Genomic DNA, 20,110 nt, shown 5'->3' with positions numbered 1-20,110 from the left:
TCTTTCTCTCTTTCTTTCTCTCTTTCCTTCTCTCTTTCCTTCTCTCTTTCTCTCTTTCTCTCTCTCTCTCTTTCTCTTTCTCTTTTTCTCATCTCTCTCTATGTATCTGTAAGTAGATTCCTTAAATGTCTATGCCCACACCTTCTTCTTACAAGGCCTTTACCATGCCTTCTTACTTAAATGACTGAGGTAAATCACTCAAAACACTATTGATCTTCTTTCATCCTTGATTTCTTTCCAGTTCATCTAGGTAATGATAAGGGATCCTTAATAGGTGCATCCATTAGCTTTCCTAAAATGATATGTTATTCTTTTCTCCCTGTCCTGGTGACTTCCACTTCTTTGCTTTAAAACATCATCACCTATGTAATTAAAATATATAAATTTCTGTCCTGGATCTGAAGCAGAGCTTCCTGTGTAGTGTTCCCCTCACAACTGCCACAGAACAACACATTTGAAAAAGCTTTTAGCACTAAGGGATGTAGTAGACATTTCTTCACAGCTTCCTACTGATGTATATTAAATAAGAAAGATTTTGGCACCTGCTTTGTTACAGCCATTGCTAAAGTTGTAGCATTTTCCACATTTTTGTAATTTTTGCTGAGGTCAAACTTGAAAAATTTAAAGCACATAAAATAACCCAAAGATACAAAGGGAAAATTAATTCCTGGTGTATCCATATTCACTGAAAAGCATTATTTTAGTCCAGAGGGGATTTCTATATAAGCAGGCCATGGGAATTTGAAGGCCTTTTTTTGTTTTTTTTTCCCTTTTCATTGGGATTTATCTGCTAACCTTGTCAGGATATGTAGACCTTGGAAAACAAGGCAGTCTGGTTTTATTTCTTGTGTTGTAGCAAGTTCAAAACTGCTTAAAAATAAAGCTCAGTTTATCACTCAAAGGATGGATATCAATCAAGAAATCTGCTAAAAGGAAAGATTCCACAAATGGGAACAGGACATCAAGTAGTTAAAGCCATGGTTTCATTAGAAATTATTTGAGAGTAAACAGGGAAGTAAAACCCCCACAAATTCTCATCCAAAAAAGCCCTCCCAAAGATAATAACCTGGAAAAAGAAAAATTGATAATTAAACTGAAAAAAATATTAGTTATCTGCATCACTGGATCAAACAAAATTTGTTTGGTGTTGTGTTATACATTCCTTTCCCCATGTAGTGAAAAGTGAAGATTCTACCAGTCAGCAAATAATCATTGTCTAGTTTCTGTTTCACTGTGCTTTCTAATTTGGTTTTGCAGATGGTATTCACTTCATTATTAGCAATTTTGTAAATACATGGAAAATTGGCTTACTTGCCTGTTAATTAATATTCTGAAATTCCACATAGAGAATGAACTACTCATAAGAGACTTTCATAAATCTTTGACTGGATACCATTCCATGTTAGCTACATTTTTAATAAGGGACTAATAGTAGTCTCTGGAGCTGTCCTTCTACAAATATAATGTATTTATTTTATTTTGTTTTCCCCTCTGGGGAATCAAGAATTTGGGAAAATAAGTTTTCCAAGGCTGAAAAAAGTCATGAATCTCTTCTAATTTATACCTGTCTTAATTCCTCTTGTGAGTCCATTCTCCCCAGTGGAATTGCACATATTCCCGAGCTTTCTTTCTATATGTGGAAAAGATTCTGTAAAAAAATCTGATGTTTTTTATAGGAGGCTCTTCCCCTCTCAATGGGTCTAAACCTTGAAAATGCACATTGTTAACCCAAAAGTGTGTGAGTGTTTAATAATTTCTTAAAGGGAGAACTATGGTGAAACTACACCAAAAGCCAACTGTTCCAGAAAAGTAGCAGAGAAATAGCTAGACTCGATAAAAAAAAAAAAAAATCCCAGAAGAAACCACAAAATTCTATAGTTTGGACAAAGAAACCCAAGGTTTCCTATTGTGCACAGAGAGATTTTGAAACACCAAAGTCTGATCACCTTACATCCTTCACAGAGGTTAGATTTTATTACCAAGGGGGAGAAATTCTTCAGGCTTCACAGTGTAAAGAATAAAGCAATTAAAGTATTTGGACAGCAGATCTGCCTCCCATACCCGTGCTGGGGCTGCTGCTCCAAACAGTGGGGACTGCACTGGGTCAGCTCCAGCGGCTGGGGAGCAAAGATAAAATTAATTTTGAAGAGACAAGGGCTAATGTAGTGTAATGTGTTGTTTGCCCTGTCCCAGTTGTTTGCTCTCTAGTACTCCCACTCATCTCCTTGCACTGCACGTCTGCCTGCACCTTCACACAGCTCTCACGGTGTGACAGCTCTTGGCTGAGCTTCATTTGGTGCAAAAGCCACAGATTTCAGCTGAGAGGGTGGGAGTGCAGCTGCCACAGACTCCAGTCGTGGTTGACTTCATCCCAGGGACGAGTCTGACACTGTTGGGCTTGAATATCGCACTCTGGGTTGTCAGGGTCCCCATGCCACAGGTGGGTAAAGCAGGAAGAATTAAAGCTGCTGGAGTCATGTTGAATCTCCTCACTCTGGACAAATCTTCATTTTGTACTTTTAAGGTGTTGCGTTCAGCTCAGACAAGCACACGAGGAATGCTCATATCCACTGATTGATATTTTGCTATTGACTGCTTTAGCATTAGCATTTCGGCCTTGATCTCTTGGTATATGAATTTTCAGTCAAGAGAGTCAAGGGAAAGTCTAATTTCTTTGCTGTCAGAACTTCTGTGTAGTTTTAGTCTCACATAGAAGTTTTACTTGATGCTAACTTCAGACCTTTTGCTATTGTAAATTAGGTTCTAACAGAACAGAAGGTACAGCTTTTGGTAAATTATCACCCTGTTTCACTTCCCTTTCAGGCAGGAAATGTGTAGGAGTAACCCTACATGCCAAAATTAAGCAGTATCCCAGTAATATTCTGTATATTCATTATATATATATATGTCTGCACACATACAGGAAATAAGCATAGTCCAAGCTTTTGGTTCAATTTTTTCATTCATTTGCTTTGAATGAAATTCATGAAAGATCAAAAGAATTAATGCAAGTGTAAAAACAGTCATTTAAATGTAACTGCTACATTTTTTCCTCATTTAAGAGGAAAATAAATAAAAGAGAATTAAAGGAATCAAGGATTGTGTCCCTCAGATTAACAGAGTGCTGTTATTTCAGATAAACCTGCAGAAGAAGATGAGAGTCACTGGAGTTATAACCCAAGGTGCCAAGAGGATTGGAAGCCCAGAATATGTAAAATCTTATAAAATTGCCTACAGTAATGATGGGAAGTCATGGACAATGTACAAAGTAAAAGGCACGAAGGAAGACATGGTAAGTTTAAGTCACCTGTGTCTGAATGCATCTCATGGTATATCTGCCTTCAGAAGTATGAGATGTCTCTGGTATTTAAGCCTAATTGCATTGCAGTATGATATAGGTTTCAATGTTATTATTTTTCTCTGTAAAATAAAAAAAAAAATCAACAAATTTGCATATTCTCTCTGCTAAGAATTTCTTATACTCTAACTGATGGTTGCATAAACACTACTTCCCCAAGCTAGAATAATCCTGTTTATTACACTTAACTGATTTTCATATTAATTAGTTTACCAGTAATTACTCATCGCTCTGTTTTCAATTTAGTTTTATTGCATTGGCAGATTAGCGTTAACCCTTGGAAACACAGAGCCCATTCATCAATGCTAATCTCTGTGCTGCACATCCAGAGGGGTGTGTGTGTGTGTGTGTGTTTACAGTTTATAGTTACCACTTATATTTTGATGGAGCTGTGCACATGGAGCAGGAAAAAAAAACTCCTTTACTCTGTAAATTCTCACAGAACTCAGGCACGGCGCAGCTTTAGATGTAGTTTCTCTATTAGGAAATTGAAATGCTGCGTGAAGAGGTGCATAATGAGGTGGGGAAACGCAGCAGAGGGATGTCTGGTTAGAGTGAGGGGTGAATAGGAAAATGCTGATGGGTTTAATTCATCCCCCCTGTGATCGATGGGAGGGTTACAGTGCACTTCAGTGGGAGCTGGAGCAGGTTCTTCAACCAGAGGGGGAAAAAAACAAACGTCAATCAGCGCAAATAATTGCAGGCTAAATTGAACTGGGACTATTTTATACATTAATCAAGAAAAGAAGGCATCATTTAGTTGCACTAGGAGCTTCAGTTTCGAAGAGTGACAAGACAGAGGCCTTGGTTCAGCACAGGTGGCAAACCCATCACGATGCGGCACCAAGGCGGGACTGAGAAAACTTGTCTGGGGCACTGGAATCTCTCAAACCGCAGCAATCTGGGGGAAAACCTCACAGAGACAGAACAACACAGGTGCTTTCGAGATGCAGGGCTCCAGGGATCCTCCTGACACCCTTCTGTTTGTTTGTTTTTCCATTTTGTGCGGGCGCAGGTGTTCCGCGGGAACGTGGACAACAACACCCCGTACGCCAACTCCTTCACGCCGCCCATCAAGGCCCAGTACGTCCGGCTGTACCCCCAGGTGTGCAGGAGGCACTGCACCCTCAGGATGGAGCTGCTTGGCTGCGAGCTCACAGGTGGGATGCCCACAGTCCCTCCTTCCCACACCACACCATTTCCACCCCGCCGCGCGGTGCACCTGGCCAGCCTGAGCTCATCCGGCCGGACAGACTCTTCTAAATTAAATTTAAGTGAAGTCTAAGGTCTGTGGGATGGAAATAGTGGTGAGGCTGTGTGGTATTAGCACAGTAACACTTCATCATTTTCTTCTCTGTGTGTCAGTCTTCAGTTGGTCAGCCTAGGAAAGGTCATTTAGCAGTTTTAACGTGTATGGATGGCTATGAGGACTTGTAATGTATCACCCTGAGCAGACCACAAGGCAGGGAGCCTAACTCTGGTTTAGAAATGTTTCCTGAGCCCCAGAGCTGGCTGTGGACCCACGGCAGCAGCCCTTGTCACACCTGATTTGGGTAATTCCTCCTGGCTGCAGGGTCACACCACCTCTGTGCTGAGTGACAACCTTGGAGGGACGAGCCTGCTTCCCCTGCCGTCGAGGACCAGCCCAATAAAATACAATTTGGTTGGGCTGCTTTAATCAAGATTTCAGTTTGGATTTGTTTTCTGGGTTGAGCAAAAGCAGGGAGAGTGTCTTGTAGCAAAAAGTAAATGAATAAGTGGACCCAGTATAAACCTTCCTCAGATTTGTGTTAAAGCTCTGAAATGTAAAGCCTGACCTCTAGCCACCTTCTGCAAGAACTGTGTTCCCTTGCAAATACAGAAAAGCATGTAAATTTCTTATACTTTTCCAAGAGATAAACCTTTTACTGGTGGGAGCACTCCACTGATTCATTTAGGAGTGATTTTTATGTCGCTGCCTGTTTACTCTACAAACAATAGTCATCCAGTTCAGGAGTGATGCATCAAAGCAGCTGGAGTTAAACAATTCTCAGTCAAAACCAGATTCAGAAATGAAAAGTTAATGCATTAATCTTGGTGTAGCCCTTTTCCAATACAGATAGGTTTAAGAGTAAATAGAAAATCCTGTCTAGCTGCTTTGTTCTATTAGATTTACTTTTTTTTTTTTTTATGTCTTCCAGTTCTGGAACCACAATTTAGAGCAAGTCCTTGCCAGAATGACTAGGAATTGTTTTGCTCAAAGAACTGTGAAAGCTAGTGAAGTGAATTAATTTCAGTGGTCTCCTAGCAGTGTCAAGGTCATCATTTCTTAAAACTGTGGACAGCCAAGGCTCAGCAGAACAATTTCAACCTTACTGAAAGAAAGGTGTAATTACACAGACTAATTCACTCTTAATTCCAGGTGGTCTGCCTTGGGTGGAAAAGCACTTTGAAAGGTCTGCCTTCTCTAACATGCCTGGTGAGAGAGAAGAGAGTGATAAATTCAGAGAGGCTTGCTGCATTGGATCATCAGAAAAGCTAACTCCTTCTTAGGACAAACTTCAGCAAAATGTTCAGTGCATTCTGCTTTAGTCTCAAAAACAGCTTTACTCTCCAGGACCCACAGTCAGATCTTACTGAAAACCAGGATCAATGCTAGTGGACCAAACATCAATAAATTAGGCATTAATTTTCATGGCCGTGTGTTCCTGCCTTACTTGTGCTCTGCACATCTCTGTGTCCTGCCCTCCCTCCCCTCCACAGAGTATTGATGTGAGGGGAGAGGCAGATCACAGCTACTGCTTATTAGAATGCCTTTATTCATTGAGCTGTTATTAATAGCAGCATCAAGCTGTTGTTTTTAACAGCAGATCAGTGTTCACACAACAGTGTCACTCACTCTTGCACTCAAGCATCTGCCTTCCTGCAGGCAGCCCCTCAAACGTGCTGCTCAGTGGTGTTGCCTGGTTCCTGTGCACCAATTCAGACAGCTCCTGGTGCTGGGGGTTTCTCAGTTCCTGCAGAGGGATGTTGGCCCCCAGAACCTGAGCATCCCTGTGAGACTCACTCAGAGAAAGCCCCTAAGTGTGTAATTTTCATCTCCTTTGGGCATGTTGTTCCCTGGTAACTATTTATTTATCTTAACACTCCCTGTGTGCACCATTCACACAGAACTGACACACAGGGGGACTTTACCACACCTGCAATTAAAGATAGGTTCCCCTTTCCTCATTTGTCCTCAGAAATGTGCAGTCTGGAAAGGAATCCTGTATTTGGTATTTATAGCCCAGGTTGGAAAGGGCTTTAAAGCATCAAGGTTTTAATTAAAAGTGTCCCTGCCCATGGCAAAGGGGTTGGAATTAGATTTGCAACTAGATGATGTTTAAGGTCCCTCTCAACCTGAACCATCCTATGATTCAAAAATATGAAAAAAAAAATTTAAATCTCTCAATTTTTAGAAACAAAAAATATCACAGTATGAACCAAAGCTAAATCACCTTTGCCCTCAAATAATTGACATCTGTTGCTTTTGCCAACACTGCACAAATCTTTATCAAGGACAAGATTCATGCACACTGTTGCATGCAGATCCATTTGTGGGTTTGCCTTTGCTACATTGGATGTTGAATATTTCCTTTGAGGGTTTGAGCATTCTCGAAAGAAGAGGCAGATGAGGGGCACAGTATAGGATGCAGACTGAAAACTAAAAGTTTCTGTCCTCTGAAGATACAACAGAGAGGCACCTTTGTGTTGATCCTTCCAATTTTCAGGTGCTAATCCCCAATCTTTTTCGTTATTTCCCTACTCCTGTTTCATCAAGCTAGACCAAATAAGACCTGCAAACTCATACCTAGTTAGATTTAAACCCACAGAGGTGTGAGGTGTAATTTATGACAGATGGAGGTACCCGAAGTGCCTCAAACATTCTAGCTGAAGATGCTCCAGTGGGTGCAGCTGTGAGTCTGCATCAGCTATCTCCAACAGATTTTTAAAAAGACAATGGAAATTGAATCCTTTTAAAAGCAAATTTAAAGGTGCCATGAAGTGGGGAGGAGATGTTTCAGGGAGACATAAGCATCACTTCTGAGGGATGACACAAAGTCCTGGTTTGATGGCCTTGTCATTCCTGATGCAGGTTAGGGCTCAGTCACCTAACCTGTGACTGAACAGCCACCATCTCCTGTGGCAGGGGCTGGGAAGCTTCTGCTCTCTGTGACACAGCACCAGGACATGCTGACACCTGTGTGCATCACATCTGCCTCCTCAGATTCTCCTTGTTCTTCTCACTTTCTCCCGTTACCTTTAACAACTGCCTTCCCACCCCCTTTGGGGCCACGGAGAAGGCAGGCGAGTGTAAAATCCCATTAATTCATGCACGCACGCACAGGCACACAGGCAGGCACAGCTGTTGTTTCATAAATCAATAATAATACTCAGAAAAGATAGAAGTGGTTTTGATGGATTGGGCCAGCACTGAATCACAGCTTTGACAACCCATGGTTTTGTGTCAGGAGCCTCCTTCGGTTCCCTCGGATGAAACGCTCTTGCTGACAGTCCTTGTGATTCTGGAGTGATACTTCAGAATTTAATAATAAGAGAAGTCCTTCTCCAAAGCAGCAGATTAGTCTCTCTTATTTATACTATCAATTGCTCCCTCCTACTCCCAGGAAAATTGTTTTGTTGTGGTTTTGAATGAGTCCTCTCTGCAGACAAGGCTGTGCCATTTCCATTTGTGTGCTGAGAATCAGTTATGAAAGGCTGGGATTTTTTTCCAAAAGTTAACAGTTTTCTCTTTGTTTCTCATTTGTTTGTTTGTGTTTTTGGTTTTTTTTAAAATTAAACATGAAGTATGTTCAAACTTTCAAATTTTATCTAGAGGAGATACTGCATTAAAGATCATGTTGTTAGTATTATAACTGCACATATGCAGGTTTTTGACACTGGGACAGGAAGGAAATGAGAAAAAACAGCTTGTTTTTCATGTTCCCATCTCCATCTTTTCCATCCTTCACTTTACCTCAACTGTCAAGCATCACTCCACCCCCTTAGCCATATATCCACCTTCCCTGTCCTCTTAGCAGCCTCCTCTCTCTCAGCCATTTGACTTTATTTTTCTGTTTTATTGTGGGTTTTTTGTTTAAATCTTAAAACCCTGCAGCTCATCTGCCTTCTTTGGTTTCCAGTCCTGCTGTTTCAGTGGTGTCTCAGCTTGTTTCTTCCCTCTTCTGCATCCAAATGTACCTTCCACATTCCCAGCACAAAACAGCAAGGCAGAGGAACACAGAGACACCAATTTTTATTTTTATCTTTTTTCATGCAGAACAGAAGCCCAAGATCTATCTTTTCTACAGACAAAATAACTCAATGGTGTGGGATGTCCACAAACAAATAAGCCATTAACTATCGATTTCTCCTAAGTGATATCCTCCTACTATTCTCCCTCCTTCACAATTGTTTTTCTGTGGTCTCCCCCTCTTTCAGTGGGATTTTGGGCTTTCTGGATTATTACCTAGATGTCAAGTAATTTGAAAGTGTAAAAGAGCTGAGTGCTTTTTAACATTTTACTTCAGCAGAGGTTTTAAAAAAAAATAATGTTTCTTCAGTAAGCAAACATGTGGTTGATGTGAGGTGGCATAAAAGCATGAGGAAAATCAAACTGAACAGGGGAAACAATATTTTCCTGCAGGACAGGAAAATAAAAATAAGATAAGCACAGACAAAAGCCATCTTTTCATTTTGTTTCACTTCATAAATTTATGCCAGGATAAAATATGTTGAATTCTCTATCTTGATTTTGACTCACCCAATTGTTGAAACAAAGTGCCTTGAATTGACTATTTTTCATTTATTTGTTTTCGAGCTCCTTCGACAATAGTCCTGATTACATCTTTTTCTTCGAGTGTAGCAGGTTTTCTCTGCCATAACAGAAAACCTAAACCCCTGACAGAGATAAGCAGGTACTGCCACTGATCTTGCCCTGCTGTTCCAGGTTGCTCTGAGCCCCTGGGGATGAAATCAGGACACATCCAGGACTTCCAGATCACTGCCTCCAGTGTTTTCCGTACCCTCAACATGGACATGTTCGCCTGGGAGCCCAGGAAAGCCCGGCTGGACAAGCAAGGCAAAGTTAATGCCTGGACCTCAGGCCACAATGACCAGTCACAGTGGCTGCAGGTAAATTTTCAGCTGGATTTTCCCAGGTGTTTGTCTCCTTTGTGTTTCAGGCACGGGGGATGGTTCTCTGGTTCAGTTTTATATTCAAATTCTTCTGTTTCCGAGTGTAACCATCCCAACCCTGCCACGAGCTCTGAAAGCCCAACACATCTTCATGTTTTTGTTATCACAGCTGCAGAAAAATCTACCTGGGGATGCCTTCACTAGCCTCAGTTTTCCTTTGCTAATGAGCAAAAATGGTAGTTGCATACCTGTTTCACTGAACTTCTGTCATTTGTTGAGAGAGATGAGTTTATTTTCCCCCCTTCTGCCCTTCCAAGGCTCCCTGGAAAAGCATATTTGCTTTCAGCTCTGCGCACCTCAGAGGATCCCACACGTAGAAATTGTCTTTGTCTAATTGAGGCTGCCCAAAATTACCTTCTGACAGGACTCTGGAGCCAGCAAGACTGATTCAGCTCCTGAATTCATTATAAACCTGTGCACAGGGCTTGTTTTCAGCCCAGGAGTGATTTATACAACTCACTAATGTGAGGCATTTCAATAAATCACCGGTGTGGAAGCTTGTTTGACCAGCCACTGACACATTTACATTTTTTGAACTGTTGAAAATAGCAGTGTTTTCAGTCAGCTGCCACTTTGCAGTGCAGCTCTCAGTGGGAAGCCTCAATAGCACCAGACGTGGCTACTAACCCCCTGCAATCTCTTCACATATAAATTATGACATATTAGCCTTTTTGCCTACAGTTGCTAAGAAAGTTAGGAATAGGATTACTGCTGGTTTGGTGGTTTTTTTCCCCCCCAAGTTTATATGTTTTCTGTAAAAGGAAGGAGAAATTGCCCTACCTATTTAACTTTGGAATGGCTGGAGATCCTGGAGTCTGCTGAAATAGTTTCAGAGCAGCATGTTGGAAGAGCAGTTAGTAACTTCTGGAGAGGATGAACATTTCATTGCTGTGTTTTATGGTGGAGAAGCAGATGAAAATGTTTCTCCAGAGGAAAGAGAGGTGGTTGCATAATATTTCAGCCCCGTCAGTCAAACCAAGGGTGTGCAGAGGCTCCACAGAAATTTCCTGTTGTGTGTTCCTGCTCCTGTGGATGATAGTGTGTTTTTAATTAGCTGCAGATGGCAAGGGGCTGCATAGTTAATCCTTACATTTTCAGATTTTTCATGCTGTTGTGAGTCTTTCTATATTTGAATTTACCTGAACCTGCAAATTTAGTCTGACCAATTGGACTGTCTCTGCAAGTCCTTGAACTATAAAGAATAATCTTTTATTGTCTGGTCAAAAAAGGAAGTTATGAAGAAATGCTCATCTTTTGGTAAGTTTTCCATATGGCTTTGCATTGGGTTCAACAATTTCACTGGAATATGAAAAATATGAACAAATTATTTTCCTGAAAATTATTATAGATGAATGGTATGTCCTCAAAAAAGGATCCTAAGGTTTCATGTTGGGAAAAAGGAAAAGGAACCCACTAAAACCCAAAAGGCATTAAATCCACTTGTTTTTTCAGTGCTTAAGGTAGTCCCTGGCTTCTGCCACAGGCTGGTTATTCTGAATTCAGGCCATGACTTGAGACAGTCTCATATGCCTCAAGTGTAGGTAATGATTCCGTAACAGAGACATGTCTATCATTTGAATTCCTCTGCTCATTTTTGTTCTCCCTGCTGGTAGCTCTCTGTGGGTTTTTTTGTGGCTTTTCTTTTCCTTAAAACTCAGGGTATTTTATTGAAGCCTTGCAAGACACTGACTGAAATCAGCTTTATCATCAACATGTGGAAGCTGCTGCTTCCACAGAGTTTAGTCAAAACACATTTGTAAGGAAAAGCATGTGAAAGCAAATGTGTCTGTATGCCCTGCTCCCTCAGACATTCCACAGAGAATTAGGCCCAGAGTGATTCCACAGAACCCTGAAATGAGCTTAAAGCCAGACATTTAGTCCTGATTCCTGGATTTTGCTGAAGTAGCTGGCTTACCAATTTCACATTTACCCTGTCAGCTTTCCATGCCTTCTGAATGCTCCCCACATGCCTTTCCTGCTTTATGTTCTCTAATTTTCATGAGAAAGGCTGAAAAACTGGGGGGAAATCCTGCTGCTTGCCTTTTAGGATTATTGTTGGGGTATGTGGATGATTTGGACAGATCTGTTCTGACTAAAAAGTTGCTGTTGGGGTATCCTTGCCTTAACACTGTTGCTATCAACAGTTTAAAAGCTGGTGTGCTGACATCCATCTCAGAGCACCTGCTGTGATAATGTTTGCTGAGAGGTGATTGAATCATGCATCAAATGCTACTTGCACTTTTGGATGAACTCTAGAGATAAATTCTCCTCTGTCAGGAGCTGGGACTGTTTTACTCAGTTTTCTCTCAAAAAGGATAACTCTGAATCTCCTATGTATTCTAAAATGCAGCTATTAACAATTAATCTCCTTGTTTTAAAGTGTTTTGGATTGCTGCATCCATAATTTAGGAATATAAAGTATTTTGTGTCTCCAGGCACAGAATGTGCATTTCTGGGGACAAAATACTCACCTCAATCATGCTGCAGTTGTTGAAAATTTGCTGTGACTTAGACTCTGCAAGCACCAGCTTCCACAAATAACACTTATTTTCACCAAACACCACGATTAGCAATGAAAAAATGTATTTTCTTGACATGGAGGGAAAGTTAAATAGATGAGATGACTAAAATTGTATTCTTCTAGCTCTGTCACAGACCTGGGGCTGAATTCCCCACATGCTTCCTCAAATATACCCTTGTCATTCCCTAGGAAGAGGATGCTTCAAGTTTTTGGAATGCTCAGGCTCCTTCTGGACCCAATCCAGGACTGCTCTTCCATTTGGTCACCCCAATTCCCATTTCTCCAGTTGTCTGGCATTAAAGGAAGTGATGGACAGCTCCCTGCCTTATGCCCAAAATGAGGCACTGAGGCTGTAAAGATTATTGAAAAGAAGAGAAACTGATGTTTCATATGCTTGGACAATGCTCTTGTAAATAGATTTTCGCCACTCCATATCTCATTTTCCTAGCAGAGGGTGTAACTCAAAATAATTAACATTTTCCTCAAAATCCATGCCTGCTCTACTGCTAATTTTCTGCTGTTACTGTGAAATCAGGGCAGCAGCTTGAGCTCCCTTTTCTTATTTCCAGTTAGTTAAATTCTGGCATGTCAGTTCATTTGGTGTCTCCAAACACCTGGAGCTTTCTCCTCCCACTCAACCATCCCCTCTGCATAAATTGTTTTTTGTGCTGTCCTAGTCCTAACTTTGCAACCATACCAGGATATTGTCAGTATTTTATCTTAAAACTGATGATGGGTTGGGTTGGGTTTTTTTTTTTTTAATGCAATGGCAATGTCAAATTACAATGTTTCTCCAGCTGATTGTGGAACCAGCTAAGCACCATTAGAGAAAAAGCAGTTGGTGATAAGCAGATTGTTGGAAGACTGGCAGAGCAACTGTTGTACCTACATGTTTTAAAAATGTGATGATTGCCAGTGGTATAATAGATTTGGGTTGGGTGTTTTCCTGCCAAACTAATCTCCAGTATTAGACAATATTACTGAGATTCTTTATCAACGCAGCGAGATTGTCTCAGAGCTGCAATCAAATTATTCTTTCATTTTAATGCATAACCATCTTTTTCGCATCAAAATGCCTCTTGTTTGAAAACAAAGGCAAAATTGCATTCCAAATAATTACCCTCTCTCCGTTATACATATACAAAACACATCTCTATCATGCCATCATAAGATCTACTTATATTCATTTTCTAGCATTTATTTGCAGTGTTTAAGCTTCCAAGAGATCAAATCAAAGAGCTGTTGTTTGAAAGCTAAGCCAAACCCAGCTTCTACTCTTTTTTTATAGAGTAGTTTCCAGAAGTGGAAATGTGTCTTTACTCTGCCAGCCTCAGAGAAAGATGGACAATTAACTTAAATTATAAGAGAAATATTTGAATAAGAAAAGTTACATGGGGTGAATCTTTCTTTTTTATTTTTTTTTTTAATATGGGATGAGAACATTATTTTTCATCTAGTATTGGTTAGCTGAATTTATTTCAATGCTGGCATTCATCTGTCATTGAAGAATAAGGAATTTTTTTTGTCTCACATGGTATTTGTTTCTTGTCCTTTCTGTTATTCCACCTGACCCTTTTCCCCCATTTTTTAATGTAATTATCTGTCCTTTTGCAATGAATTCTAGACAAGAAATCACTGCACCATAGCAATTCAACAGTTCATCTGGAGATCTGTTCAAGAACTCTTAAGGAGAAAACTTTGTGGATTGTTAAACTGCATTTTTACATTTTGTGTCCTTAGAAAAACATATATTAATACCAATACTGGTTAAAGTAGCCAAATAAGAGATTTATGTGTGGCCTCCAGTTTTATAGTTTTAACACCCACACTGAGTAAAAAACAAAAAAAAAATGAACAGAAAATGCTTAAAAACACCTTAATTAAATAAGGGAGAGACGCAGAATTAGAATTGGATGAAATGTTTGTTTAAGACCAATCTGGTAATTAGCATAATGAGGAAATTGCATGACTTCTGGAAGGGCTGGGTTGCTAAGCCGTGCCTTGTGAGTGGGCATGGAGGGACAGGGTCTTCTGCAGGAGCTGTGAACTGAAATATATCACATTATAAACAGAAGACACCTGTACTTCTCTGCAGCTTTAATAAACCACAGCTGTCACCACTAGGCCACGAAAGGAATCAAAGTTCTTTACAGGAACAGCAGCAAAAGCAGCTCCTTCTTCTCCAGATGCAAAGCTGGTCCTGTTTTTTTACTAAAATTTCTCCAAATTCTAAAGTTCTGAGATTTCAGATAGTAAAATGAAAATTGAACAGAGATGTGTCTTTTTTTTTATGCTTTCTACTGGGACATAAAATTATGTTTACAGTCAGTATTGACCATTTTATCTTTCCAATGCAAAACCATCTCTTTTCTGGCAGCTGTCACTTCCACTTGAAGGACTTATTTTGGACAATAACTTTTGGCACCTCCTTGTTCTTCTGCCTACCTGGCTTCACAGTGTCACATTCTGTTCACACAGGCTGGTAGCTCACAGGATGCAGCAGCATCCCAGGGCAGGTTGGGAATAAATTATTAACACAGATCTTTCCCACTCTTTGCCAGACACTTGCTATAGATAAATTTTCCTGCAAAAAAGGCAGCCAGTGGTGGGATAAGGTAATAATGGACAAAGATCTCTGAGTGATTTAGGCAAAGATAAAAGCAGATAGAGACTGATGCCCACTCCTAATCTGCACACTGTTAAATTTACTGACTTTGCATTACCTAGGCTAGAATGTTGAACAGGTCACTTTATTTTCTTCTTCAATTTCCCATAAACCACAGACTTAGTTTTTCAACCAGATGGCCACTATTTGCTTTTAGGACAGTGAGCAACTCAAGATGACAAGATAAACAAAAAAGCTTTTTTCCTTTCCTTTTTTTTTTTTTTTTTTTTTTTTTAAAATCTTAGCATGTTGTCAATCTATTTCTAGCAGTGCTATAAAACACATATCTTACAGAAATTAAATTAGGAGGTATGCCTTGATTTCCTACTCAGAGTTGTCTTCCAGCAGTATTTGATGGCCATTCCATGGGTTGCACTCTAACTTAGTTTTTTTTCCTCAAATCATTTCAAATTAAATGCATTATTCACATTAATAATGTTACTAAATTGCTCATTTCAGCATTGCCCTTCCTAAATTGCTTTTGACTTTGCAAAGCTTTCCTCTGCAATTCATTTTATGGAAATGTTTATAGTAGTAATTGAATTTAAGCCTAGAAATTAAATAAGGCGGCATAAAATCTTGGTTTATTTTGCCTTTTAAATGCTCTTTTTTTGGGCTGTATTCTATTATTGAGGTAGCAAAGTTTGAAGCATCTGTAGGATCATTGATTTTACTCTGGCAAAATACAGAGGGATTATGAGAAGGACAGAGTATAGGAGCTCTCTGTTGCAAGTTGTCCAGAAAATAGGCATCAGACAGACACGGCATGATTATGTTTGTGACAAAAATTTGTGTGATGTCACCTTCAGAGAATCACAGAATCGTCAAGGTTGGAGGAGACTTTTAAGATCAACAGGACCAACCATCAATCCAGCACCACAGCTGTGACCCCTAAACCATTAAACCAAGAACAGGAGCCAAGACCCTGCCTGAGCTTGTAAATTAGCTGTGGATAAGAGTTCATAGTAGAAAAAATGTTGTTTTTCACAAAGTCCTGCTCTGTTCCCTGAATTACATTCCCCACTCTCTCTGTTGAGCCTTCAGTAAAAACTAAGGGGTTTAAGCAGTGCTCCAGAGCCGCTCTTTGACACATCACAAATTCATCATCACCACCCAAAAATTACTTAGGAAGTTCCCCTAAAACAGTGGAATCCTGCGCAGCTCTCAAGCACTGCAAGAGAGCACCGCCAGCTCCCTCACCCACTCTCAGCTCCTCCGTGAGCACCACCCCCCTGCAGATGAAACTTAAATTGAGTAATGACCCATTTCCTATTACAATAACAGGTTTTGATCTTGCCTGGGAAAATTCTGGGAGTGTAAGCAAAAACCTCCTGGTTGCTGTGAATTTTGATGCGCGCGGGATCTGAGGCTGAAGCGGATTTTTTCCTCCTGTTGCCGCGTGCTCGCAGTGGGAATGTCGGTGTTACTTGAGTAGCAGCGCCTCCTGGAAAAGCAACACATGAAATTTTAATGGAAAGATGTTAGTTTTTCATTGTCCCAAATCCCTGCCTGTTTCACCAAGCTATCATTTCCGCTGGCCTGCAACAACGTTCCGTCTCAATTTGTGAAGCAGAGGCGTGTTTTCCTTGCCCTCCCTTAGAAAAAGAAAATAGATGCACGTTTTTTTAGGTAGGAATACAGAAAAGAAAGGGTCCAAATGTGTTTCTTATTCGTGCCCTCTTCTTCTATGGCGGTGCAGCAAAAGAGAATCCACTTTTTCCTAATAAAAGTGTTGTTTTCAGAGCTGCTGAATTGTTTTTTTGACTCAAGCAGAGCTGGTCACAGTTGTTGCCCTACAATGCTTTGAGTCTTGACAGGAAAAAAAGGATGGCAAAGAAAACACAGATGATGGAGAGAAGCAAAACGACCTTGTCAAGGTCAGCTGTCTTTAAGTGGCAAAAATACCTGGTGTAAACACAGATGAGGCAAAAGCCAGAGCACAAGAAGGGTGAAAGAATGGAATGGAACTTTATCTAGTTCTGTTTTCCAAGAACATGATGTTTTATTAACTGGGAGTTGATATTTTTATTATCCCTGCACGTATTTTCCCAAATATTGCTATTTGACTAAGCAAGATACTTAATATTTTCCTCATGTGTCTGTCAGCATCTCATGAGTAAGACATACAAGGGTCAAGAAAATCTATTCTTCTCTGAATAAGACTCAATTTTGCATTCTTTTTATGCCTCTCTGAAAACACAGCGAAGCTTTATTGTGAGATTCTAGTTGATTTGGGAACATTTTTGTTCAAAATCTGCTGTTCAGTTTTGTATTCCATTTCCTGCATAAAGAACACAGAAACAGATTGATTCATATCTTGTCAGATGAGGGGCAGAGATGGTATCTTTCCAGCTAAGTAAACAATGAAATTGAGACACGAACACAAAGAAAGAGTGGTGGAAAAAAGGAACTTCAAATTAATCTAAATTTGAAGGCAGCAAAACATCTTGCATCTTTCTTCAGAGGAGGGGGAAATGTGCTTAAAACCAGGCTGACATTTACCTAGCAGTAAGCAGAAAACGAAATAGCCATATCTCAGCATGTTAAAGCATCACATTAAATAGATACAAGCATTTGCCTGTTGGTTTCTGAATCTTAACCTATTCATTGGTTTCATCATGTATTTTTCCCTAATAACACCCCACTCAGAGTCAAGTGTTGATCCAAGCAGAATATTTGGCTTTTTTTGCTGTCTTTTTCTTTTTGTTTTTGATTTCCATGTTAAGTCAGGTGTGTGTCTCCTGCAATGTGCTGTGCAAGACCCTCTTTGCACTCTGCTTAATAACATTCATGCTGCTCGCCCCTCAAGAAAAGAAAGAGCAGTTTCCCTGTCAGAAAACATGACAGAAAAGAAAAAACCTCAGCAGAGGAGAGACTTTAAAAGGGAAATCACTGTAGACACAGAAATACTGCAGCTAAACATTTCCCCAGTTATCTGGGTCTTGTTCAAGAGCACCTTGAGACTTGTAATATAAAGTATCACAGCAGACTTTCATCAGAATTTCTTCACTGGCTTTTTTTTCTGACTTGTGTTTCTGTACATCTACTCACTCAACAGTCATAAAGATATAAATAGAGACTTTTTTCTTTTTTTCTTTTTTTCCAGAACAGAGCTACACTTTTTAATGTAGTAATTAATTTATGACATTAGAACAGAGCTGAGAACATACTTGAGTTGAGAGAACATACCTGACCTGACAGTGCTCATACTCACATTTGATAGTTATTTCTCTAAAATAAGCCAGAAAATAGGGTATTTTTAAGGAATACAAGCTTTGAAAGTTAGTCCTTGGGATTACAAGAACTTCCTGCTTAATTATGTACTATACATAACCAAGCCTTAATTGCTTTTGTTGCTGGAGTGATCTCCTCAGAAGCTTCATGTTTAATTAACTACAAGATATATTAATCCTGTTTCAAGCCATCCTTTCTTTGTTGTATAATTAAGCAGAAAAGTATTTTCACAATTAGAAATTAATTCTGTATACAGCTAGTGAAAGGAAAACACCTCTGTAAAGAAAACACAGATCTGTTTTTTCCAATGACGAAAGCAAAAATATTTAGACCCATCTTAATGGGTTATCTTTGTTAAGAGGTAATGAGAGTTTCAACACACCTTAGCTATTTTCAGCTAAGAACTATGCAGAATATCACTTAATGACCTCACTGCAGATGGTTAATGACCTCTCTTTGGCAGCATCAGAAATACAAAGGCTTGATACGTTATTTATAAATATTGGAACAGACCCTCCCTGCACGTTCCTTTATCTGAATCTGTTTTTCTTGACTTTGGGATGTTCTTCAGTTTGTCTCGTTTACACTTGGGCTGTGCTACCTCAAACTCTGCTGCTACAACACAAGATGAAAAAAGCATTGTGTGTTCAGTTTTGTGCTTTGCTACAGAGCATCCTCAGCTTTTAGAAGCCTCAATAGCACATTGGAGGAGAAGTTAAGATTTCTCTTTTTTTTTGAGAGAGAGAGAGAGGTGTCATGCATCTTTAGCTGATGCAGTTTCTTGGAATGAAGGAACAAAAGGGAGATTTTTAGGGGGTGTTTATTTGACTCACGAGCTGCCTCACATGATGATGATGAAGATGCTGAGACTACAAACCTCACTGATCAGCTGAGTTTGTGTAGGTGCCCAAGGGGAAGCCTGGCTCCACAAAAGCCTGGGATAGATTGGAAAGGAATTGTTCCCTGGGAGGGTGAGAAGACCCTGGAAGTGGATCCCTGGAGGTGTCCAAGGCCAGGTTGGACACTGGGGCTTGGAGCAGCCTGGAATAGAGGAAGGAATCTCTGCCCATGGCCCTGGTGGAACTTCTGGGATCTTCTGGGCCCCTTCCAGCCCAAACCATTCCATGCTTCAACAAAGCCTTGCTGTTTCCAGCAGCTCTCACTGAGCCTCCTCACCCACCCCAGCAGTGAAACTCTTTTTTCTGTCTTGATTCTGCACTTCTCAAAACTGGATTTCTCGGTCTCTTCTGAGCCGAGCTCCTTTGAGATATTCCCTCATGGGGAGTTTCTCTTATCTCAGTTTTGTTTCAGAAAGGATTCTCCAAATGTTCCTTAGCTTCTTGTTTCTCATGTTTATTAGGATGTTATCAAAGGACTTGGCAGACTTCTCCAGACTTTCTGCACAAGTTCAACCCACCACTGCATGGCTCACTTCGGCTTGAAAAGCACAAAATGGCCCCAAACTACGCTGTTCTTTTATCTTTATACCTATTTTTACCCAATTAACAATAGACACATAAATTATTCTTCTTAATGACCCAGTGACCCAACACCTGTGTGCTGCACTGTGGCATTTTCTAACCAATCACTCACTGCTACCCAAAAACCTCGAGAAGAAGAAGATGAAGAAGAAAGGACAAGAGACAATATCCTAAATCATCTTGTCTTCTGTTTTCTAAACTAGTTTAACTTTTTCACCCAGTGACTTAAGAAAACTCTAATTTACACACTCACACTTTTAGCTTTTCTATCTAACAGTTGTTTCCATGTATCACCATGAAAACACACACATAAATTTCATGTGATATGAAATTCAGTGTTCTCCTGGATCTCAGAGCCAAGGGCTCACCCTCTGTGTCTCAGACTCCATCAAGCAGAGCCTCTGAAGCCACCACCCTTTCCCCTGGCTGTGAGCAGCATCCTGACCCTCTGCCAGCGAGTGGGGCGAGTTCTGCCCCTCATCAGGAGCCCCCCAGCTGGGGCACACACCTCGAGAACGTGAGCCCAGAGCAGCTGGTGCCAGCCAGAGTTTTCTGGTGGCTGAAAAAGGAGAAGGGCACGCTCACCCTGCTCCTCAGACAAGCCCTGCTGTGCCTTCCATGCAGCTCTGCCTCCG

At 40.4% G+C, this 20,110-nt stretch overlaps 1 protein-coding gene across 1 annotated transcript in view; it reads left to right on the top strand.

Moving 5' to 3' along the window:
• The window catches only part of EDIL3 (EGF like repeats and discoidin domains 3), a 233,855-nt gene that overhangs the window by 175,973 nt on the left and 37,772 nt on the right, over nucleotides 1-20,110 (top strand). The window contains exons 7-9 of the mRNA XM_015653032.3: nucleotides 3,137-3,292; nucleotides 4,374-4,518; nucleotides 9,327-9,511. Of these exons, the coding sequence (XP_015508518.1) occupies nucleotides 3,137-3,292; nucleotides 4,374-4,518; nucleotides 9,327-9,511 (486 nt within the window). The remainder of the gene's footprint in view (nucleotides 1-3,136; nucleotides 3,293-4,373; nucleotides 4,519-9,326; nucleotides 9,512-20,110) is intronic.

The sequence above is a fragment of the Parus major genome, chromosome Z (genome assembly GCF_001522545.3).
Source record: "Parus major isolate Abel chromosome Z, Parus_major1.1, whole genome shotgun sequence".
Taxonomy (NCBI): domain Eukaryota; kingdom Metazoa; phylum Chordata; class Aves; order Passeriformes; family Paridae; genus Parus; species Parus major.
This window is presented reverse-complemented; position numbering and strand designations above follow the sequence as displayed.